General features: G+C 48.7%; 1 protein-coding gene across 1 annotated transcript in view; it reads right to left on the reverse strand.

Annotated features, from left to right (window-relative positions):
* Positions 1 to 24,151, reverse strand: part of Abtb2 (ankyrin repeat and BTB domain containing 2) — a 156,927-nt gene extending 132,776 nt beyond the window's left edge. Inside the window, exon 1 of the mRNA XM_038329531.2 lies at positions 22,861 to 24,151. Within this exon, the coding sequence (XP_038185459.1) occupies positions 22,861 to 23,743 (883 nt within the window). The 5' untranslated portion in view covers positions 23,744 to 24,151. The remainder of the gene's footprint in view (positions 1 to 22,860) is intronic.
* Positions 24,152 to 25,558: the final 1,407 nt, after the last annotated feature.

Below are 25,558 nucleotides of genomic sequence, written 5' to 3' on the forward strand. Positions count from 1 at the left end.
GACAGAATTGTTGTTTGAGCTGTCAGGGAAGCCAACTTGCCCCCTTTTCATTCTTCAAAGCTAAGCCCCACCTGACCTTAAGGCAATAAATTCACTTTGCTTAAATTGGGTTGACCTGTGTGTGTGACCCACAGGGTCCTGAGACATAAAGAAGTGCACTTAGTAAGCAGTAACTTTGTGGTTTCTCAGCTTCAGGCAAATTACTTGGATTCCCAAAACACCTTCTTACTGGCCTTGATATCAGCCTAAGATTGACTGTCTCTGAGCTCTTACTGACCGCTGCCTTGGATGCCAGGGACCTCTCTTGGGGACCCCTGCTCAGGTAAGCAGGTTCTGGGTAAGAGAGAAACTCTGCTTCCTAAAGGTATTTTTGGTCCTGGCCAGGACACAGCTTGGCAATGAGACCTCCAGAAAGTACTCTGTGGTTTTGTTTTCTTCTTGAGAAGAAGCACAAGGTGTGGCGGAGGCCGCACTCTGTGGTGCTCAGGAATACAGTCTCTGAGTCAGGCAGAGCAGCGTATCCCCGGTCTGTCCTCACCTCAACCAGCGATGAGCTCTTGTGAGCCATAGTTGATCTGTAAACTGGAAATAAATCATAGCAGGATAGCACAGAGTGGCTTCTGAGGATCAAACAAGGTAGTCTGCACAACGTTTATCATGGGGCTTTACGTAAGTTCACAGTTAAATGGGGAGTGACAGGAGCTGTAGCTTTCTCAAAGGAGAAAGAATATCAAAGTCGTCTGTAAAAACTATAAGGTATTCTACTGCTATTGGAGCTGGTCTCGCCACCTCTCTTGAACCAGCTATAGTTGGAGTCATCATAAGGGATAAAAGCACAAAGCTCAGTGAAATTAAGGCACTGTCTGGAAGGAAAGGGGTGGAAAGACAAAGAAGACAGGGAGAAAGGGAGGGGGAAGAGAGAGAGGAAGAGGGCGAGGAAAGGAGGAGGAGGAGAGAGGGAGAGGTGCCAAGAAGGCACAGGGATGCAAAGTCCATGGCAGAACTGGCATTTCTACCGATGGTTGAACACATTTTCCAAGAAATAGCGGAGGGTTTCAAAGCCTGCTGAATTGGGTGGTTCATGGAAAACGCTATCAACAACAACCTGTTAAATGTTCTGGAAGCCTGGAACTAGTCCCAGGCTATGCACAGTCAGGCCCTGTTGAACTTTTCCAGAGTTCCATTTGCAAAAAAATGCAAGCAAGATCCTCCTCCTAGCTTTTCAATTTAACAGACTTCACAGACAGGATGAAAACGGGCTTCTTTGTGGATGAGACATTTCACTTTCTTAACGTGGCAGCTGAAACTTCCAGGAAACCCAGTCATGGAGTGCCTTACAGCAGGTCCTCCCATTCTCACTGGCACACCTCAGCAAGCAAAGGGGGCTTCGCTTCCAGCAGGCTGCTCACAGCAGAGAAATAGTTGTGAGAAAACCCAAAAGAGAGAGAGAAAGTGTCTTCCTGACTGAAGAGACTTTGGTTCCTTATTAGTTTGTAGACTTACACACACACACACGGCTAAGAGGTGCCCTTCACAAACATATAAAGGAGCCACTTTAATTTGCAGAAGTATTGCTTAATGTGGAAAAAGTTCATGCTTAAAAATCAGGTCCATAAAATAGACCTACTTCAGAGGGAGGCTTAGAAAACAGCCCCATTTGAAGCTGGAGAGCTCAGCTCAGGAAAATAGATGGACTGTTCTCTTCTCCTTCCAAACTGCAGCCTGTGTGCCAGCCCTGTGTATTTTGGACTCTTTCCCACCCTACCATGATTTCCTGTCAAAGTCTGGGTCCCATGGTAACTGGAGAAATTTGGCGTGCTGGCTCTTTACACCATGGTTGGCCACACAGGGGATGCCAAGCGGGTGTCTTCTCCACAGCAAACATGTTTCTCTCCTCTGGCTCTATACTAGAATGATGCTCTCTCACACAGGCTCTTACTAACAAAGTACGTTTTTCCCACATAGATTTACTGCCTAAACTCTCTTACTTACCTTTTGCAGAGTAGGAAAGCCCTTGCCTGCTTTGAAACATCACTGCATGGAACAGGAGAAGTGCAGGGCTATCAGAAACACATCAGGGGCATGCCGGCTAGCAGACACATCTAGCACTTCACAAAAGTGCAATGTCACTCAGGATTGGGCAGAAGTTACCCTGGGAAATGTCTTCTTAGGTGACGGGTCTCAGGGACACACTGACACGAGCTACATTTTAGATGTCTGAGACCCGCACCTGGAGTTTTTTTCAGATCTCAATGAGTCCTATGCCTGGAGTTTTATTCAGATCTCATCCTAATGATACAGCCTCCAGGACCATGCCAACGCCTGGCCCCAGCTGGCTCACCAGCCGTGGTCTTCCAAACACATGCAGTACACAGTCAGCATGGCAACCACCTTTTGGATGCAGGCCTCTGGCTCAGAGCTGCTCACAAGACATTGCTCTCTTCGCACAGAACTTGACATATGTGAAATATTTTGTGACTGGAGGAAGCATATTCTGTGGATAGATCCTAGCCTCAGACCCCATCACTAATTCAGGGAATTTGCCTTGGTAAAGTCCTTGGGTGCCTATCACCTACACAGTCCTGCCTTCTTCATGAAGGCCTACAGTCAAAAAAGGGCATAAATACCACCCGAAATAAACCCCAACAGTGAACATACATGAGAAACTCTTATCCTAAAAAGAAAAAAAAATCTCCTCAACTCAGGTATTCTGTTTTTTTTTTCTTCCCTTGACTCAGGGAGATATTTATAACTGTTGATATATATTTTAAAGATTTATTTATTTATTATGTATACAACATTCTGCCTCCATGTATGCCCGCATTCCAGAAGAGGGCACCAGATCTCATGACAGATGGCTGTGAGCCACCATGTAGGTTTTGGAAATTGAACTCAGGACCTCTGGAAGAGTAGCCAGTGCTCTTAACCACCGAGCCATCTTTCCAGCCCATAACTGTAGAATTTTGGATAATCATATGGCATTTTTGTTTAGTTTTAGAACAGAAACTTCAGCAGCCTTGCCACTTCAACAAACATGGCACCCATGGCACCCCGCACCACCAGCTCTCAGTTCAGGGAACGATGTCCAGCCCAGGCCCCTACTCCGCAATACAGCTGTTGATTTTGCTAACACTGCAAACAGTCCCTCTCAGAAACACAGGTTTGGAGAGATGGCCTGCAGAATGCTTTCTTTCCTGCGCCTTCCTCCATCAACTCAAACATGACAAGCCGGTTTCTAGAAGTCCTGCAAGCCACTGTAGAACAATCTGAAGCATGTTTGAGACATCAGTAGAACATGGAAGGCACAGAAGGCCTAGGGAACAAACACTGTAGTCAGCAGGAGCCTGAGCCTCTGGAGCCAACATTGGCAATCAGAGACAGCACAGCCTTCCATGACATAGCAATACCTGTTGGGTGGATGTTTTACTGTAGACTTCATGTACCCTGCCCCATTAGATTTCACGAAATCAGTATCGTAACACAGCTCTCCATTTGTACTTTCCACATAAAGAAACTGAAACTCAGAGAGTTTAGTAATGTCTCAACCATCAAAGTTCAGAATAGTTGAGGGCAACAGAAACTAGATCTCAAGGGGTACTTGGGGTGTATGTGGGAAGGGCCATTGGGGCACCTAATATCCTTTTGTTGTTGTTATTGTTTGGTTTTGAGGCCACATGTACCCCAGGCTGACCCCGAACCTGTGATGTAGTAAAGGCTGAGCTGAATTTCTCATCTTCCTGCTTTCATCTCCCAAGTGCTATGTACCACAACTAGCTGGGTAGTGGTGGTATTGAGTCCAGGGATTTATGCACATAGGCGTGCATTCTATCACCTGAGCTCCATCCCCAGCCCCTCTCTAGACTTTGATCATGCCTAGGTAGGCTGCATACATGGATAGCTGCCCGCATGACTATTCACTGGCCTCAGTTTGACATACAGGAAGAAGCAATACTGCTGCTTCAGACTACACAGAGAGAGAAGTTCAAGTTTCCCTAACTCCAAAGCTGGTGCTCTTTTCTCTGTCCCTTCATCTCAGTCAGAGAAGAGGAGCTGGGCCTGAGAATGACTTGTACCCAGATGCCACTGACCTAGTAGCGTGTGACTAGGCCACCTCAAATATTCACTGTGCTAAGGAAAGGGATCAAGGGTAGAGCAAAGCCATAGGCAAAGGTTGTGATACTTGGCACTGGCAAGGAAAGCAGAGAGGACTATGACCATCCCAAGGCAAACACCGTCCGCTCCAACCCTTGGAAAGAAAATCTCCCGGCTAACATGAATGCTCCCAAAGTGACTAATGAAAGCCTTCCATCTGGCACAGCGTGGACAAAACAACCCTGTCTTTGTTCAGGGAGTTTAGACTCACGCAGGCGCTTATGCCCACGTGTTGCCCCAAACCTGGGGAGCAAGGCAACCTGAATATACTAACTGTTCTGGGATTGCTGTAAGGAAGCCGCTGTGGCCAGAGGAGGAAAACCTTGGTTCTCAGGTATTTTACACAAAATCACAGGCGATCACAGAATATCCATGGTGGCTCCTGGCATGACCCAGGTGGTCCACAGCATGCTAATAATAAGTAGCCGCAACCAATTGGGAACCCACTAATTTTTTAACCTCAGGTGCATTAATTTGATTTATTATAGTCCTTCATTCGTGACCACTTTTAATTAGTTATAATAATGTGAAATCACCTCCCTAAAACAAGCCAGAGCCGCGGCAAGCACAGACATCTAAAGCACATGAGCCTGCCCCTCCCTTTCTATCTGTGTTTGGCCTCCATCTTCCCCTTTATGCTGTATTGATCTGACCCGTTATTTATTCTTCTTCGGCGCCTTTTTGTTTTAACTTATAAACACCGCGCTTATGTTTCTCACTATAATTTTGCTAAGGTCATCCATTCATGTTTCTCCATCTAGCCACCTCACGGCCCAAATGGACCCCTTGCACCTATCGAGAGTACTGTTTCTGCACCTCACCTGTGGGTGGCACAGGGATTGGATTGTGTGCCCGGCACAGCTATGGTGACAGCTCTACTGCTGAACTGCACCTCGAAGCTCCAAACTTAGCCTTCACAACCCCACGTGGCATGTGCAGCTTTTGGTCTAACTTACAGATTAGAAGACAAGCAGGGCTCGGGTATCACAGCACAGCTCTTTAGCAAAGCGTTTGTATAACCACCGCACAAAGCCCTGATTCAATCCCAAGGCCCAGAAGAAAAGAGAAACAAGACAGATAAACCTGCCTAGAATTACACTAAGGAAGGAGCCTAAGCAGGACTAGCAAAGTCCAGACCTTTCCCCTTAATGCTCAGGATATGTATGATATATACATGGACGTATATCAGCACTGAGCCTACACTACATTCCAGAGACCTGACGCTGGCCCCAAAGAATAGCCATTACCATCACCACAATGGCTAATATCCTGGGTACTCAGAGGCCAGGACTATATCAGATGTTTTAGAAAGCACTGTTCAGTTCCTGAAACTATCCTGGGAAGTCAGCAGCAACGACTCCATCTCATAGTGTAGCCTGGGACAGAGTTAAGCAGTCACTCACCAAACAAGAAGTGGACCCAGAATCTGAATGTGCAGGCATTCGGTTTGCACAGACACACCCACCCTTCGGCCCTTTAGGGGATGTTCCTCTGAGTATCAGTGATCAGACTGAGACACGTGACAGCTAGAAGAGGCAGGCCTGTGTTTGTGCCCCAAGTGATGACGGTAGCATCCCCCGAACCTGACCCCCACACTAGGGCCCATCCAGCAAGTATGCCTGTGTGTAGGGGCTGAGTAGGGGAGAGGGGCAGGGGTGAGGGCAGGGATGAGGAGGGGGCAGCAGAGCAGAACATGGACACTTCACTGCAAAGGCCAAGCAGTCTCAGCTGGTTCTGGAGGGAAATGAAAGACTCCAAAATAGGAGACTAGAAGGGAAGTGGCCATGCCTTGAGGAGAGAGAACACAGACCATCCTTTGTGGAAAACCGACACTCCTCTTACAGGACAGCAATGATTTGACTGATTTCTTAATAGCCGGCTGATTTTAAAAATGGTGTTTTTTTCTTGCATTTTATTTACTCTCTCTCTCTCTCTCTCTCTCTCTCTCTGTGTGTGTGTGTGTGTGTGTGTGTGTGTGTGTGTGTGTGTGTGTGAAGCCATGTGTATTCAGGTAGGGAATAACTTGCAAGGGTTGGTTCTCTCCTTTCACCATGTGGGTCTCAGGGACTGAACTCAGATCAGCAGGCTTGGCAGCAGGCGCCTTTACATACCGAGACACCTCACCCACCCTTGCCGACTGATTTTGTTTCAAACATTCAGCCTGGAAAGTGGAGCTTGAAGACCGGTGGCAATAAATTCAAACGTTGGTTCTTTCCCCTGCTTAGGAGTGTCCTTGGACCAGTCATCTTAACCATCTCCAGACCTCAGTATCTCTGTCTATGAAATGGGATCATTAACAGGCTCTTCAGCTCATAATCCATTGTGAGCATTAGAGGCAAAGGCACTGGGGAGATAGACTATCCACTCACTGTGTGTGGTTGAGATGGGATTGCTGGCTGCCATTCTCTTCTCCAAGGTACAGCCCCAAGCACAGGCTCTTCCTCGAGAAGCTCTGACCGTAGCCTCCGTCCATTACTCAGAGAAGCCACAGGTCAGCCTCAGATGCCACCTCTGCTCAGCCTCTCTCGGCCTGGACTTTCCCAAATGGATACACACTCAGAGGTTCCTGGCACGGAATCCCCTGGTAACAGTGGAGCCAAGTAGCCTCCCATTTGCCTGCGCAGTCCCCTAAGGAGCACTGGAAACCACTGTCTACATCTAGACTTTTTAAACCGCATGAAATTAGAAGGGGGCGTGTTGGAGGGACCAACAGAGGGACCAGACAGAAGATGGTAAGGGGGTGAACATGATTATTTATGGCCAAATTACCACAAATGCATGGAAATACCATGATGGAACCCAGTGCTTTGTAGAAATACTTCATACTGAAAATGTGAACAGAAATTAGTCACTCTCAGACACTAGAAAAAATTAATTTGGGGGGGAAAGGAAAAGAAAAATAAACATCACATAGACATTCTAGTTCCAATTTTAGAGCTATAAAATTAATACAGCCATGTAAGTACCATTTTTAAGTGTCTCAAGATGTTTCAGTAATGAGCCAGTCTTGGAAATGGTCAAGTTAAAGGTCTCTTGTATTTTTGAAAGGAGAAAGATGTGTGGGCTCAAACCAACACACAGCCTCTCTCTCTCTCTCTCTCTCTCACACACACACACACACACACACACACACACTTTTCTCTCTCTTATTCATACTCTTTCTCTCTCTCATACACACACATGCAAACACTCACACTTGCTCATACACACACACTATTTTACACTTACACACGTACTCAGTGGAGGAGACCTCAGTTCTGGTAACAGTCAAAACAACTGTTTGGCAAGAAGAGGCAGAGCTATCCTTTAAAGAGGAGAGATTTGACAGCGCTAGGAAAGCCACAGAAACACCAGCCTGGTCAGCCTAAGGCCTACTGTGGGGCCCGAGTTTCCCATGATGACAACGTAGTGACGCAATATCCTGGCCTGGAGTCCTTCCTTTTCTTGGAGGTTCTCTTTGTGACTGATTAGCTCCCTCTAGGCACAGAATGGGGGAGGAGGGAAGGAGGCATGGCAGTTGGATTCTCCAGTTAGATATGTGCCTTGTGACAACTGTGTGTAGATTCCTGTACACCCCGCACGTAGTTCCGAGCTATTTGGAGTTCGTCTCAGGTGTCAGGTTTGGCACATCTCACGGTGGGCAAATGAGTGGCAACTGCATAAACACATGAGAACTTCACACCACGAACGAATCCTACAGCAAGAACTCAGCTCTGATTACACCATAGGACTGGACGGTGCTGCTTACACAGCCCAAGACAGCAGGAGGGAAGCGGGCTGGTGGTCACCTGTGAGCTTCTGAATTGACAACTACGGTGTACTTTTTATCTCTGCCATCGAGGGAGAAAAGAGAAAAGACACCACATGGAGTTCACACCACACACATGTAATTTACACATTGCCTTTAAGTGTTAGCCCCCCTCCTGATCACTTTCTCTGACTTAAACAATAGGTCATTACATAGAAAACGCAAACAGCTCATGGATTCCCCAGTGCCATCCCTGGGAAGCACAAAGGATAAAGATGGAAACCGCAGCTCGCTCCTGTGAGCTGTGCATGTCAGTCCCATCAGAGGCTGTGAGCCTGGGGCTAGAGACTTCACTGGGCACTATCTCTCTGAGTCCTCCCAGACACACTACCAGGTGGGTTCGTAGCACTATTCCCTTTTTACAGACGGGAGGACTGAAGTACAGAAAGGTTAAATAGTTAGGTAATCTAGGCAAATGAAAGGATGGTCCCTGGTTGACCCAGGCCGCAAGTGTGAACAGATCTCCTCCTCTGCTCTCTCTACTCAAGAGAGGCCTCTCCAGGCCCCAAAGATGCTCCTTCCAAAGTTCCCTCTGTGAGATCCCAGCGAGGGCTACATTCGTCTCAGCTCTCACAGCACAGGTTGGAGCAGACCCACAGGGCACACCAGACACTCAAAACCTAAAATTCTGGAACAGATTCAAAAGTTTCTGGTGGTCACCCACAGTCTTGGTGGTAACACCCCAAGTAGTGCGGAGAGGCTTTGGACAAAAGGCTCTCAAAAGGAGCACACCCAGAGCATGGAAGGAAGATCAGAGGAGTTCCTAGCCCTGAAGAACAGATACCATCTGATGTGGCCAGGGGCCATTCAATAAACCGGGAAAGACAGCCCAGAGCCTAGAAGAAGCAAGCCCTAAGCTTGAGGACGTGAGTCCTAGCCACAGAAGTAGCAACAGTAGCAATTCCACCCCTGGAGTTTCCGCCTTTGCTACATCAAGTACTCCATAGGACACTGTGGCTCCAGTCAGGGAAGGTGTAACAAACTTTGTGGTCACTGTGTAGCAAGCATTGTTTTATGCACATGTTGCCATTTTATTTAACCCCAGTGAAAGCCCCATGGAGGTATCCATTTCACTGACAAGGGAACTTTTTCAGAGAAGTTAAGTGACTTGCCCTAGGCCACACAGTTTCGAAACCATAAAACATTGACCTCCTGTGAGGGGTTCAAAGGTTAGAGCCACAAAAAAAAATCAATGACCTTAATCTCTCCCTCCATGAATCTTCCTACTTCTGCAAACAGAGGGCTTCTGAGAAGCGGGGGAGTGGTTATATGTTTAGACCCATGAAGACCTAGAGAGCTGGCCTGAGTGACCAGCTGGTGACCTATAGTCTTATGGCATGTTGTCTCATAGAATTGTCTGGGGTGATGGATGTGTTCTATATCTGCCTTGTCCAGTATGGCAGCCACTGGGCATGCGTGCTGATGGAGCAGCGGAAAGTAGGCTTGTATGAAGATGTTTAAGGGTGTCAGATTTTACTGTTTAAACGTAAGGAGCCACATGTGGCTATGACCACACCATTGAAGAGTGGCTCTAAAGCTTTTCATCCGCATTCCTGGGCACCACAAGAGGAAGGTGCTGAGAAACCCCTGGCTTCCCTGAGGCAGCCCTTGTATGCGTGAATAACGAAAAAACAAAACTCACTCCAGAGCTCTGATCTTGGAAACTCTGCAGCCTGAGGGGAGAAATGGCCAATTCCTAAACAAATGGCCTCTCACCACCCAAACCCCATAAGAGAAAAAAAAATTAAATGCACAAAAGGTCCCAACTTAGTTACTTAGGAGAGGCTGCCACTTTTTGTGAGGACAAAGGCCTTTGGCTTAGGATGACAAAGGACGCAAGGACCATAGAAAGGGAAGAGCTAGAAGAATAAACAGGAGGAGGCCAGGCACTCTCTGAGGTGACATAAATCCAGAGGAAATGGACTCAAGGAGCCAGAAGCTTCCAAACATTCTTCCTCCCGAACTATTTTAAGCAACGGACCCACGCAGTCTCTCAGAGGTTACTTCACTCACTGCACCCGCGAGAAGGGCTTGGCTTTAAATAGGCAGAGGATGCCTCCTGCACAGCCGGCGCAGCAGGCCAGCACCCTGCCAAGGGAGGGTATTTTAAGGGACGTAAATGGCTCCCTGTTCTAGGCAGAAGGGGTGCTTAAGCCTTGCTGCAGCTTCTCTCACCCTCTATCAACCCCATCATTTCTTTGCTAATAAGATCCCCTCATGCTTCCCGCTACTCAGGCACCTCTGAGGACAGGAGAAGGGAGGCGCTGGGTGCAGGAAGGCTTCAGGGAAGCCATCCCATTTTTATTAATCACATCTAGTGGATTTCTCTTGAGCTTTAATCTCTTCAGCAAGACTACAGACATGAGAGTGAGAAGACTACATACACTGGCAGGAACCATGTGGCACAGGACGCACAAAGTACACAGCCCTGGCACACGGTAAGGCTCAGCACTCAGCAGTTTATGTGCTGGAGATCTGAATTGAGACTAGAGTCTGCTGGCTCCTCTGGCCGAGGAGGACGCATGTGTGGCCACTGGGAACTGGAGCGTCTGGAGGAAGGGCTGCCTGGGTCGGCCCTGTGAGACCTGAACTGGCTACTTAACCTCTTTATAGTTTCTTCTTCCTAGAGATGTAACTAGCAGAGCTTTGCCGATGGATTAAACATCACGTCCACGTGGCGGCACCGCCACTTCAGGTCTAACTCTGCCCCTCCCAGGTAAGGCCGGCACTCCAGGCTTCTCTTGGAGCTCTATGGGGAGCTCTGCATGTGAGCTCTCTGGGGAGCTCTGCAGATGAGGAGCCGGCCAAGCAGCATAGCTAAGAAGTGAAGGAAAGCCATCAGCCTGGGAGGGGCAGAAACAAGCCTCCAGAACAATGATGCTTTGCCCACTAATAACAGCTAACGTCTGAGTGCTTGCACTGTACCAGACGTTCCCGAGAGCCCTGCCCACACCACCAGGGCCCTTTTCCACACCATTTCCTTCAGAGTTTCTGGAGGAAGGTTCTGACATTAGTCACACATACAAATTTATTTTTAAGCTCTCCAAGTGATGATAACATGAATCTCTGTCTGAGAATTAGTGCAAAAGCAACTTAATTAGGAATTGTGACATCCTCATTTAACAACAGAGGAACATTCAGACACCAGGTGGTCAGGCAGTGGCAACCATTAGATTTCATCCACAGCTACATACCCGCTACCCCTTCTGAGGAGCAGGCCCTTGGACACACCCAGTGTCCTGAGAATACTCTTTCTGTATCAATTCCTGACTCACTCATGACTGACTTGCAAGAACTCAAAGCTGCCTGAATATGGGGTCTGGTTTCCCCGGAAGTGGAGGACATGTTTGTAAGTTACAAGTGGACCTGATTAAACAGATCGCATGCTAATGGTTTGAAACAGAAGAGTTGAGAACCTTCATGAAGGCTGCCAGCCACCTACAGAAGAGCTTCTCCAGGCCATCAACTGACGATGTTAAAACTGGAAATTAACCCTCTTCTGCCCCAGTCTCTGGCCAGTCTTGTTGGGCGATGCCTCTGGAAGAAATCCCACAATTAACAAAGTCTGAAGTGGCCTTGTCTCCTACCCTGCCTCCTACTTGCCATCGCTGTAGGTTAAGTTTGGGACACCAAATCTACACTTGAGTCTCTAACTTAATCCTGCCTCTTCAGTACTTCAGTAAATGCTTGGCCCATAAACCTTACTGTCACACTCACTTTTTCTCTCATAACATGCACAGCAGACTGTATGCGAATACCATTGGCTCTGACTTTAAAACACTTCTATGGCCACCTGGAGCAAATTCCACCCTCACCTGGTCCAAGTTCTGTCCTTTTTCGCTTCAATTACTGCAAAACCCTCTTACCTGGTCACTTTGTTTCTATTGATACTAAAGTCCATTTCCAACAGAACACAGGGAATAGCCTTATTAAAACGCAAACCAAAGTGTGCCAATCTGCCCAGGCTCACCATAGCACACTCAGCTGAATGCCAAGGCACTGTTATGCAATAGTACTGTGTGTTATTTCCTCTTCTGCACCTCCTGTTCCATGATGAACCTAACCACACTGATCTCCTCTGTGCTCTCTAAAGAAACCAGGGACACTTGCTAGTCCCTCTCCTGGGAGCTGCTTTCTTTGGCCATGAGGACCTCTCTGTGGCTCCGCCAGTATGCCCACTGCCCTCACTTTCAGCAGGGCAGTACCTCCCTTTCAGGACTTTATTTATTTGGTCTGTCACTGCTCCCTGGAACACTGTCCAGTACACAGAAAGTCCTCAATAAATATTTGCTGAACAAATGGTGTCCCCCAAACTGAACTTTCCTCCCACCTCCTAACCCCGAGTCCCTTCCACTGAACCACTTTCTCCTCAGTGACTAGCTAAGCAGAAGACATCGTCTATGAGACTTTACAAAGGCCTAGTAGTCAGGGTCCCCCTGGTGAGTTTTAGAGACAGCTCTACCCCTGGGGCCTTGTCCTACACGACTTCACTGAATCCCAGCACAGCTCTGGCTTATCCAGGCTGCCCTGGGAGGATTATGTCCAAAAGAACAGCTGGGAGCAATTTGCTTTCCAATTTTGTCTCCGTGTATAACTTGATCTCCCAACTCCTAGATGAAGAAGAAACCACCAGGCCCCGAGTTCTCAGAGGCAGCCCTGTCTTGCTTTACCTGAACAGTTTGCTGGTTTTTATCTTAGGATCTGAGGGGTGGATGGGGAAGAGGAGGACACAAGCCATCTCAACCTCAGCTCTCATCCTAACCTCCCCAAGTCCTGCTCAAACTCTGGGACTGAGCAGAAACGTTAAAGCCTGCACACTAAGTTCTGCATCTTGCCTTTTAAAACTTCTGGCCTCTGGTCATCCTCAATGACTCTGATTTTCCCTCCTGCTTGAAAAACCAAGCCTGCCAACTCCAACAAAGAGCATTTAAAAATATCCTGGTGGATTCTACAGCATTGCCTTCTCCATTCCTCACAGTGCCTGTCTGTGTCCAGGGCAGGATAGAGAAGGGTGTAGAGTATTTATTTATTTTTTTCCTCTAGCTTCTCCCCTGCTATAAATACCCTAGTCTGGGTAGGCAGGCTTCAAACACCAGCTGTATGAAGTCACCTCAGGGCTGGACCTCACCACAGTGCTGGCCTGCCAGGGCCTGGACACAGCTGTCAAGCAGTTTATGTCAACCAGAAGTACACAGAACTCATCCTTCCGAGAGAAGGCAAAGCAAAACCTAAGTACAACAATGATAGTAACGCTAACGATGGCGTTCAGTCTCACTAGCCAGCTGGGTCTCAAAGCAGAGGCTGCTTCAGCCAACAAGGATTGACCCTAGGGGAATGATTTCACAGAGTTCTTGTGGGGTCCAGAAAATTTCCAGAGACAGGAAGGGTCCCCAGAGATTCTAGTCCGACCTTTGCATACCGCAGAGATCCTAAAAGCCGGCATGACTCACTCCAGTCACAGAGAGGGCAAGCTCCTGTCCAGAACTTTCTGGATCCAAGTCCATAGTTCTCTGTGCCGGATTGTTCTAGACACTGCCATCTGTTTGCATGTCTGCTTAGTATATGAACATCAACTTGTATTGTAACTTCCCACACAGAGAAAATACTGATCTCATACTTTAAAAGGCATAAACCAAAAAGTTTTACACAAAATGGGCTAGAGGTATCTCGGTCAAAGAGACTTGCCCAGCATGCACAAGGCCCTGGGCTGGATCCCCAGCACTTGAAAAACAAGCTTTCAACAAAAGCTTTCGTTGGGACAGTTTTCCTGCCTCCCACTCTTAGAGGTTCAGTTTCGTCTCTCCCCGGACTCAGGTTTCTATTGCCAGGACTTCCAAATTCAGTATCCTTATTTAAATTTTGCCCCATGAAACTCTTAGCTCACCTTTATTTAGAAAGGGAGACCTTCAAATCATTAACTACAAATAAGTCTATATGTATTTCTGCCACATCCTCACGAAAATCTGTTCCTTTCAAGTGACAAGAAAATTCTTTCATCACACTTGGGTCAGGAAAAGGACACACGCCTAAGGTGTTAGCCAAGCCAGTATGAGCTCCACGTTTTGCTGTCAGGGCTCAACCAAACTCAAGGGAGTCCCACCCAGATGAAGATGAGTTATAAGGTGTTTCTATAACATTGAGCATCAAACACAAAATCTTTATCAACATTCCGGAAAGGCTTCAGCAAGAACTAGAAAGGGAACCACACATCAAAAATGAGCGGCCAGCTAGTAAAGTCTGCATTGGACGTTGAACACATCACGTCAGACTTACAGCCAATAAAGACATCTAGGACCCTTTTAGCTCTTGGTTTTACACTTCTCCGCTTCCATGGTGGCGAATTCTGCAAGAGCAAATTCAATAGTCTCCTTTAACAAGCTTACCACTCCCAACCCTCATGATGTGGAGGGATCACTTTGGCCTGAAGAACTAATCAAGCCAGAAGCCAAGTTCAACAAGAGAAGTGAGGCTGAGCGAAAGGTTTTTGTGTCCCCTCCGCTCCAGTTTGTTCCTTTTAAGTCTTGTGTTACTTTTGCTGCTGCAACGGCGGATGGGTGCATTTTTGAGGTCAAGCTTTCAATCAACAGGAGGGGTTATGGGAGGTCTGGGCTGTGGTTAAGATGAGCAGCACAGCAGACACACTCCATTTCTGAATTATAAAAATAAAGTTTTGGAAAACTCTCGTCCAAGCACTCTGGCAACCTTCTTCACATCTGGATAAAAGATGTGGGAATGTATCCCCTTTTCCCGCGTTGCCTCCTCTACTCTTCCTTGTTATGCCGCTGAGCCTCCCAGCCAAGCAGGGTCACTTGCTATCGTTCTAAATACAAGCATCAGCTTCTAGGTCTTTCCCACACTGTTGCAATTCTTTCTCTTTCTCTGTCCAGTCTGCACTGGCTCACACAAGAAGCCCCACTCCCCTCCGTTCACTGGGGTGTCCACCCTACCACCTTTGTAAAGCTTCAAGACCTTCATCTAAGGACTGGAAACTACACCTCCACCGCAGAGAGGCTGGGGTGGTGGTGGTGAAGGAAATTAGCTCATGAAAAGTCCAAAGATGGGTGACATCATGCAATTAGTGGGGGCTATCAGCACTGTTACCATCATTGTTTTAAGCGAGATGGCAACCTTCTCTGCAGCTACCATTACGCATGTTACGCGGTCCCTCTTAGATCATATGCTCCTTGGAGCAATGCTTCTTGTGCTTCCTCCCTCTAGTTTGCCTTGCACATAGCCACTGCTCAGAAAGAACATCAGTGAGGCCACTGGGGCTTCTCAGGCTAATTTGGGCTGTTTCTCCACCATCTCCTTCCAACTCAATATGCAGCTCCAAACAGCCAGAGCTGAAACCCCATTTAGCTATTTTTTAAAACAGGCAAAGCCGGGCATGGTGCTTCAGGCCTCTAGGCCCAGCACTCAGGGAGGTAAGAGGAGGAGGAGGATCAGGGTCTTGAGGTCAGCCTCAGCTACACAGTAGGGGATAGGCCACCCCAGTTTACTAAGATCCTGACCCAAAACAAATAAAAACAATCATGTGCCTACATCACAGATAGGCAAAACAAGAATCACCTGCGATGTTCATGGTTCAGGAATTGGATGCAACAAGCCAGATCCAATATCTACCAGAAAAATGCTCCATGGAGTCTGGAGCTTTGAATAAGTATTACTGTTTTTATCCCGACAGAGGTGGCATGAACTCAGGGTGAGAGCTAACCTCACTGCTAGACTGCATTGTCTAGGGGCAGTACATCCACAACTGGGCTTTCCCTGACTAAGGATGCTTTTCCAGTCTCCCTAACTTCTTCCTACCTCCAGAAACCAAATATTAGTCATCAAGGGGAGCCGTATGACTAACACATGCCACCTGGGATCTGGGTCATGCTCCACCCCTATATGAGAGACTCACGTAGCTTGAGTCTTTAGCAAAAGGGAAGAAAATTGGTGCATTCAACAGAAGTTTGAGAAGGAAGAAAGGAAGGAAAGAAAGAAGGAAGGAAGGAAGACTGGTCTCTTATAGAGGTGCTTATTAAATATTCACAAGCATCCTATGAATTTGCTATTCCAGGCCTACCTTACAGAGCAGTGTTTTCCAGTCAAGGGTGAATTTGCTTCCCATGGAGCATCTGGAATTGTTGGGAGACATTTGGGTTGTCACAATGGCTGGTGGGAAGAGAGTGTTATATATACAGTGCACGGGACAGCTCATGACAAAACACGATTCAGTCCCAGCAAATAGTGCCAATGTCGTTACAGAGGAAAAAAAACTAAGGCACAGAAGTCAAAGAATTAGTCCCGCATCCCACAGTTCACAAATGAGGTTGGGAGGACTCATACGGCAGTCTCTCACCAAACCCTCAGCATCCCTAACAGCCCTGGGATACGGAGTGTTCATCAGGCACAATCAATCAGAGCAGGAAGATGGGTTCCTCATTAGGGTAGCAGAGGAAAGAGACGTGGTGTGCTTTAAGGACATGGGTCCACTAGTAGACAGAGCAACTGGGGAGCCTGAGTTGGGCTTTTAAAGCCAGCACAGAGCTGTGCAGACTGGTTTTGTCCTGGACTCCTAGTGCTAAGATGTACTCCGTAGCTGGACACAGCGGTCCACTCTCAGGAAATCAATGTACTCCCGGGAACACTCTTCTGGGCCTGGACAATGAATGGCTCACTCAGGCAGATAAAGCTGGATCACTGGGGCTCACCGAAGCCAGTCTAGTCTACTTGGCAACTTCCAGCCAGGCCACAGAGAGAGACAAGGTAGACAGCACCTGAAGAATGACACCTGAGGTTGACTTCTGACCTCCACACGCACACACATGGACACCCACCCACATACACACACAAATACATGCACACGCAGAAAGATAGGACAGGGGATTGTCTGATTATTCCAATTCTAGGCAAGTGAGTTAAGCACCCACAGAAGGCCAGCACCTTATATATGGAGTAGCTTTTGCAACTTTCCCTCCCTTGTATGTCCATCTGCCCCAAGCTGGCTCACCCCTCTTAACCAAGGAGCATCATTCTGGCGACAGGCCAGCTTTCCCATTCATATGAACGTATTGATCACCTAGCAGCTGCTACTTGGCAAGGCACTCCCCAGAGCAGCCGATCTCCCTGCCCCTTCAAGAGTAGGAACAGCGGTGCCTTCAAATCAATAGCACCTCTGGTGTCTACTCTCTGGACCTGGAACGCTTCGGCTGGTCTGAGGAATTCCAAGTGCCTAGACACAATAGATCGGTTACAAACGAATCTCTAAGAAAAACAGTGTTGCTTTGCATTTGACCCAACCTGACATTTGAAGAGGGTGAACTACTGGTCTGTTCTTGCTACCTCTGATTCCGTGATTCTTTATAGGAACAGGACTTAGTCTTGGCCTAGCTCCCATCACAGAGTAGTGGATCACAGGCTGCTGAGGAATCCGCCGTGGGAAGCATCCTACTTACAGCAATGGGGTGAGTACAGACCAGAAAAGCTTTCATCTCTGCCCCGGCATTGATTTCTTGGCTTGCCTTCTTCTGCTATAGAGCTCCTCTACATGAGGTACCCCTCACTAAAGGCATCTCTCTAACCTGAACCACCCTGCCCTCTGAAGCACATCTCAGTCTTCCCATGGCACATGGCTTTGGGGAGCATGCTAGGACTTAGGATATTCACTAACTGAAAGACGTCCTCCCTGTGATATGGTCACCCCCAAACGATGCTTCCATTCATCAAAAACTTGAAATTCTGTGCTTTCATAAGGGAAAGGGTTCTTTCAAAATGTAACAGGGATTCCAATGCAAATTTTGGAAGGAAAAAGCTGTGTAGTGAGATCTATTGGCTGCCCCACACACAGAATACCTAAAAGTTGGACATTGTGCAGGTTCAGGGGAGGGGGTGACGTCTGGACGGTCCCAGTTTGATGGAGACAGGGCAGGAACTGATTCAAGAACTTGCCCTGGTTGCTGTAGAAACGTCAAGGTTTTCCCAGATGGGGGTGAGGAAGTCAGGTAAAGCTTCTGAGAGGAGGCCTAACAATTCCAGCTTGTTTCGCATACTACCTAAGGCAGGGGCTGCATGTCTCAGGTAAGCAAGGGGTGGGGGAAGGATGAATTAGCTTTCATTTCCAAAGCTTGCTTTGTTTCTGTTCTGCAAGCACCCTTGGCTTTAATACAACAGTCAGAGAGGGAGGTGCCTCCTCCCTCAGTCTACCCAGGTGTTAAAACTGATTAAACAGCAACTCACGGCTCAATTAACCCTTGCTCCTTTGGCTAATTACCTCAGTGGAAATCCATCCCACAATCTCTTTGACAAATGAATGCCTCGGCCAGAATTTCCAACCCTGCTTTTAGACACAGCCTCTTTATTTCTTGGCTGCAAATGAGATGTTGACACTTGCCTCAGCTGGTAAATAAGTGGATAATTCAGAAAACTTCTTGGTCACTGTTTGCAGCCAAAAGCTCCGTAGACAGGAGCGCTCTACTTATTAGCTGCAAATAATGAAACGTCAGGGAGGCCTTTCTTGGGGGCCACGCAGCCTGTTCCCACCTATCCCATTAGCAGATCCTCAACAAACAACAATAGATGCCACCAGACGTGGCAGCATGTATCTGTGGTCCTGACACTTAGGAGGTGGAGACAGACAAGCCATGGGTTCGAGGCCAGCCTGGGCTCCATAATAAGATCCTATGTAAAAAAAAGATCAACACCCCCCCCCACACACACACACACACATGGGGTGGGGGACAGGCAAATTGTCCCTGTAGGAACAGGCATCTGCTGCCAAGCCTAACTACCTGAGTTCAATCCCCAGAGCCCACACAGTGGAGAGAAGCCACTCCCACAAGCTGTTCCCCTGACATCTCCATGCACCATAGTCCACATACGCTCCTGCAACACAATAAATAAAGATAATGAAAAAATTTAAAACTCAAACGTCATCAACCATTATTAAGAGGAAATCTTTATTTACCTTTTCTTGTCCTGGCGCTGGATTACGAACTTTGAAAGAGGATCACCACACCGCCACTTAAGCCCCTGCAGTTTTAACAGTGGGGCCCGGTCAGTGGTGACTAAGTATTTGCTGGACACACTGCTGCTGTCTGTTGAGCCTTTACTACACACTAAGATCTTTCTGATTTCCAGCCTCATGTCACCCTGATGAGCTAGGTATTATTATCCTCCATTTCACAGACGACAAAACAGAGGCCTAGAATTATGGAGACCTTTGCCCCAGGTCCACCACAGAGCTATGTTTCAAACTCGTACACTTGCGACTGTGACAGAGCATGCCGACTCTCCATATACATCTCTGGGACGAGAGCGCTCTCACTACTATCCCGTCACTTAACTGAAATAAGAAACCAAATTTTCTCAAAGGCCATGATCACTCATGAAATCTTAGTAAGAAAAAAATGGCCAGGAAGGAACCTAGAAAGGCTGTACTGTATCAAACCTGCACCCAGAGTTTGCTGAGAGAGAGGAGAGGAGCGAGGAGATGCGTTGGAAGTGAGATGTTCCTGTTTTCTGCCAGTCCCCTGTTTATAAATATCACTCTGTTAAAAACATTACTCTGCTTCCCATAAGGAAGTCATGAAGATCTCAGAGTTTAATGACTCCGCCCTGGCATCCAAGACATCAATACCAAATGATCAACAATGCATAACTCCTGCTGCTCTGCGGAGCTGGGATCCTGTTTTATAAACACTACAGGACTTTTATCATCCATCTCAGGCTGAGCAAAACCATATTCATCTGGCATTCCGAATAATGGACAAGAACGGATGGATTGGGGCTCTTAAATTCCTCGTTGGACGACGTTAGAAGTTTAAGAGCTCTATATAGCTGAGTCAAATGCATGAGCCCATGCTGTGTAATTAGCAAGCACAACAACAATACATATATAATTTAAAGGGAAGACCAGCAGGACAAGAATACCAGGCAACACTCTCCCTTCCCATATGCAGGCATTCCCCACTTGGTCTTCAGCTGTACAAACTGTAACCTTGCTGGCTTTGGGGCCACTCTAATATAAAAAAGGTTTGGAGCTCTTCATTTCTTTCCTAAGTGGTTTCTGCTTCCCTCTGAAGACAGCTTTCCAACATATGCAATTCATTGCTTCTCTAGTAAACATTTATTTCCCTGGCTAAGGGGATTTAATAAATCAGCATTTAGTGTGGCCACCCCCTAGTTTTTAAGTATGACAAGTGGGCGTCCATGTTATGAATGGGGAGACAATAGGTGCCTCTCCTGGACGAGTGCTTTAGAGACCAGAGACACCATGGTGATGAGCATCCTAGGGAAAAGAGCAGCCCTGCCCCCTTCCCTCACCAAGGCTGAAGGGCTGTTGAAGGTGGGATGTGAAGGGCAAGTCACAGGGGCAAAAAACCCACCCAGTAAAGAAAATCCTAAGGGCTTGTTTCCTAAGCAATGCTCCTTGGCTGTGAACCCTTAGATGAAACACTCATTTTCTATGTCCTCCGACCACTTCGCCCTTGCAGGTTCTCCTGGAAGCAGCTGCTCTTCTAAGTCTTGGTTTAGAGTCAGAAAGAGACACTCAGCAGGCTGGGCTCTGGCTGGGCATGAGGACAGGCATGGGTTTTGTTTTGTACCCACTGTTAGTCCAGTTTGGCTTATGGAGTTAGGGTTTAAGGGCTTTATTCCGAGAGCCCTTACTCACCAGGTTCGATGCAGGCCCCACTGTGCAGTGAGGGTTTCCCTCAGTACAGAACTCTTCCCCTGGGCTATGACAACTGGATGGAAATTCCCCTTGCCCTCCACTTCCTCTCTTGGAACTGGTGTTCCCAGTGCTGAAGCCGCAAACTTAAAGTATGAAGCATGATTATCAGCAGTGACATCATCAACTCTTGGATTGACCTCAACTCTGACCTAAGATCAGGGAAATTAAAAGGCAAATATTCTTGCTTCCAAGAATGCCCCGTGGTAGTGCCAGAAATGAAACCCAAAGCAAGGAATACCATAACAAGTACTCTGAGTAAATACAGTGTCTTACAAATCTGGCCCAGCAGGTCAATTGGTCTCCTTGAAGTCAGGCTGATGAAACAGAGCCATGCAGCGTGTCAAGGTTTAAATTCCAGTTTTGTTACTTAGTATCTGTGTAATCTAAGCAAGGGACTCAAATGTTGAGTCCTTTAGCTCCCTCTCTGTATAATGGGGTAACAATAAAGGTCTTATCTCTTGAAAAACAAACCATTTTCCCCGTTTTCGCACCATCAATACAGAACATGTGTTCTTTCTATATCTCCCAAAGTGTGGGCCTCCTCCACCAACAAGCAAACAAGTCTAAAGCACATACAGCTGGGTGTCCTCTGGTTCAACTCAATTAAACCCCGCCACTACCAGGAGATAACACCGGATCTCATTCTCTGGGTGGCTCTGTCCAGCCAAACCCTAGGTCACGCTTCTGACCACTGGCTCTGCCGAGGGTTTCCACAATGCCCTCTTCTGATTTAATTTGCTAGGGTGGCTCACAAAATTTAGGGAGGCATTTACCAGTTCCCTGGTAAATTCCTGGCTTGTTTATAAAGGAGGTTACAAGGTTATGGATGAAGACATCTATAGGACAACGTATGGAGGAAGTGACTCACTTGCCGCTCTGGCGATCAGCTATCAGGAAGCACCAGGAAACTTGTCCTTCTAAGTTTTTATGAAGACTTTACTATACATGCGTGATTGATTAAAATCTTGGCCACTGATGATGACTTAACCCTTCTGCCTCTCTCTCTCCTGGGAGGCTGGGGCAGGAGTCTGTAGGAACTAACCCTTTAAGGCCTGCTGTAATCTTTCTGGTGACTAATCCCCAGCTTGAAACTACCTACAGGTGGCAAACTCTTAGTCATTACCATACACAAACACATTTTCATTTTGGAGATTTCCAGGGATTTTAGGAGTTGTATGCAGAAAATGGGGACAAAACCCCAAAACACAGCTCACTGTATCACAGTACCAAACACACGCTGGCTAATCTGTAAACATGGTCATCATATACAACGTGCTACCAACGTGACTAAAGCATTGCTAGTCTGGGTTTTAGCTATCATGGGAATGTTAAGTCACATTTAAATCTGACTTTTATCCGTCTACAGAACCCACCTGTTCTCTTCCACTACCTGCTTATTTGCCACTGAAAGCTGCACCCAAGTGACCCTTCCAATTAGACCATAAAGTTAGTCTGTGCTTTATTTCCCAGACTCCACGCCATGCAGCTGCCCATCCCCCACACTCCATTCCCACAATATGGTTTACGGAGCCCGTCATCTTTACTTTCAGGAAAGCCCAATGTGCATTTAACTTAACATGAGGTTTTAATCAAACGCTTACTTGGTTAATGACAGTTGGAAAGTCAGGCCCCAGAAGCCAGCATGTGGCTGTCTTCCTCAGGAGGAGATTCAAGAGTCCTTGGTTTCCCTGGGCACATAGTATGAAGAGCTGCCAGCTCTCACTCCACCTCCTGTTAAGGGGCCTGACTCTGAGCATCATGAAACCCGGGGCGCAGCACCAGATCCTAGGCTCTCCACCCTCCCCTACCCATCCCATTTATCAAAGGCTCAGGTGTTGGGAATGCTTGGGCTGAAGAAAACAACAGGAAAAAAAACACAGTAAACCTGACCTACTGTTGGGTAAAAAAATAAACTAGCGATCCAACTAAACAGGGCAGCCAACTTCACTTCAGGAGTAGCTTGGTTCAGCCACCCAGTCTCACCCAATCAATGAATAGCCACGACTTTATCCTCCAAAAGTTAGACACTCAAATCAACCGTTGGGAAGAGCAACTTAAGAATTCTCCCATAATTCCATTTCTCTCAGAGACCTGGTACACTTCGCAGCTTGGTCCTAGAGCTACTCCTGAGGTAGCCCACTCGGTCCCCATGTCGAGGTTCTGCCCCCTCCCTCGTACTTACCATTGGCGTTCTTGCCGCAGATGAGATGCTCATAGGGTTGCAGGACTCCCCAGAGCTCGGCGTCGTTGTTGATGACCATTTCCAAGGCCTCGGCAGACACCTCTCCGCCTCCTGCCCCTCCGCCATCTGGGCTCTGGCTCGCCAGCACCCTGGCCCGGATCTCCTCAACCAGGTTCTCCATGCAGGCGGTGAGCGAGATGGCCGCGTACTCATGGATGCGCACGGAGATGCGAGTGTCTACCATCCAACGGAAGAAGCGCCCCACGGAGAAAGTGAGGCCGCAGCGCGCCGACTTGCCACGGCGCAACCCATCGCCAGCGCTCATGCTATAGAGGGACAACGCCTTGACGGCTGCCAGCGCGCAGCTCTCGGCCAGCGCCCAGCTGTGCACCAGGCGCACAGCGCTCTGCACCTCGAAGCGGGTGCACTTAGCGTGCAGCACGCTCAGGCGCTGCGCCTCCCGGGCCACGCGGATCAGCGCCCGGCGGAGCAGCCCGGCCAAGCGCCTCACCGCCTCGGCGGAGAAGGCGGGCAGCCTCCGGCCGCCGATGCTTTTGCGGAGCACCCGGGCCACGTCTCCCTCGGTCCAGGGGAACTCCTCCAGCTCCGGGAGCCGCGGGCAACGCGAGAAGAGGTCGGCCACTTCGGGATCCTCGGGCAGCACCGTGTTCACCGTGTCCCAGCTGTTGTGGCGGCTGTTCATGGAGCCGGAGTAGCACCACCAGGCCGCCCCGCGGTGCTGCTGCGCCGAAGAGTTGAGCGCTTGCGAGTTGGACTTGGAAGACGAGAGGCTGAGCGAGCGGCAGGAGTCCCCGGCCCCATACCCGGAGTCCAAGGTCAAGTCCTCCAGTGTTTTCAGCGTGGAGCTGTACGTCCCGGCCATGGGAAGCCTCCGCGCGCGGCCTCCCCGAGCGAGGGGCTCTCACTGTTCCATGCCCACTTGCCCCGGGGTGGGGGGCGGGAACCAGCTCTAGGCTCTGGGAGGCGCCCTCCGTCCTCGCCGCGCCGAGACTGGATGCTGCAGCATCGCCCGCGCACGGGCCCGGGAAGGTAGGCGAAACTCCGGGCGAGCCGGAGCCCAACGCCGTCCGCGTCCACCCGCGCCGCTGTCAGCGAGCGGGCTCCCCAACGCTCCACCTCCGCGCTGCCCCCGCCAGCCCTCAGCGTCCCTTACCGACCGTCCGGAACTACCGAGAAAGAACCCCGAGAGAACTGGGCGGCCACCGAAGAGCGAGGCGCCCGAGGTCCGTCCCGGACCAGCCGGTGAGAAAGCGCCCCACAAACTTCTTCGCGGCGCGGGCTACCCACACAGATGGGTTCTGGGGGGCGGCCCGTATGCAAATGTACCCGGGCGGCTCACCAATCACCAGCCGCGCCTGGCAAGGATTACACCAATGGCTTCCGGGAGGGGCGGGAACTATGCAAATTTTACTCAGCTTCCGCTGAAACCCCTCTGCTGAGGGCGGGGACCTGGTACAGGGGCGGATTGCTACAGAGGAGGGGGGGGAGGAACCAGCGAGCGAGCTGGCAAGGAGGTGGGGCGCAGAGACCCAGAGAGCAGGCCCCAGAGCTGAGAACTAAGCGAAAAGCGAGAAGGAAAAGCCTCTGTGGGCTGTCGCTCCACCACTTTCTAGGCTTGGGACATAGGCAGGCAGCTCCTTGTGAAACTGTACGCAGCCGAACCTTGGGAAGAAACCAGGAAAGAGACCCGATCCCCTTTTCTTGTCGACTTTCTACCCAAGAGAGAAGAGGGACGCCTCTGCCTCTCTTCAAATCTGTCTGGTTTTGTTTATATTGACATTAGGCTACAATGGGAACAGAATTTCTTAAACTGGGATCTGAAAATGGCCCGGCACCTGGAGGCCTGTTATCACTCCCCGGTGTGGGTTCACACTGTTTTCCTAGGATTACCTTGGAGGAGGAGTCCATATCTAAAGAATGCACGACTTCCTTATTGTCTGTGTACTGCCAGGCAGATCCTTTTTGTCCGAGGTGAGAGGAAGCGCTTGAGAAGGAAAGCGGTGAGAAGTGAGGACCGGCGCTTGAAAACCCGCTGGATGCAGGTGTTCCCTTTTAAGGACTTGCTGGGCTGATGTGCGAGTCATCTGCCCCTTAGGACTTTGCCTCCTAGGTACGAGAATCGCTGGCCTTCCATTAGCGCGGAGTTGCATCTGGTGTGTCTGATTTTGCGGTTCGCTATAGAGCTACTGATTGCACAGATCCACGCCCAGCTCACTCACGTCCGGCTGCTGCCCCATAACTATTCACACGCACGTGCACAAACGTGCTTCAGCCCCCCCTCCAGGAGAACTGCGAAATCAAAGCGCGGATTGTGCACACGTTCGTACCAAGTCCGCTTCGCCAGTTCCTGAATGGCTCCTTTGTGCTGTGCTTTACAGTTCTGACCTTGGGCCGTGAGTTGGAAACGAACTAGAACAGTCTAGTTTGTCTCTTTTCCTTAAATTAATGATCCCTTTCCCCATGAAACGACTTTTTACTTGGCGGTTTTACTTAATTTTTCCTTTCCCGGGGCATGTGAGATGTCGCTTACTGATGGTTAGAATTGGGAACGGAGTCGAAGATGGAAGTATTGTGCAAGGCACAAGCAGCTATCAAGTTAACAGGGTCACATTTTATAGAGGCGAGATCAGAAGTCAAATTAGAGGTTCAACTTGTCAGAAAATGCGAAAACATTTGA

The sequence above is a fragment of the Arvicola amphibius genome, chromosome 5 (genome assembly GCF_903992535.2).
Source record: "Arvicola amphibius chromosome 5, mArvAmp1.2, whole genome shotgun sequence".
Lineage (NCBI taxonomy): Eukaryota > Metazoa > Chordata > Mammalia > Rodentia > Cricetidae > Arvicola > Arvicola amphibius.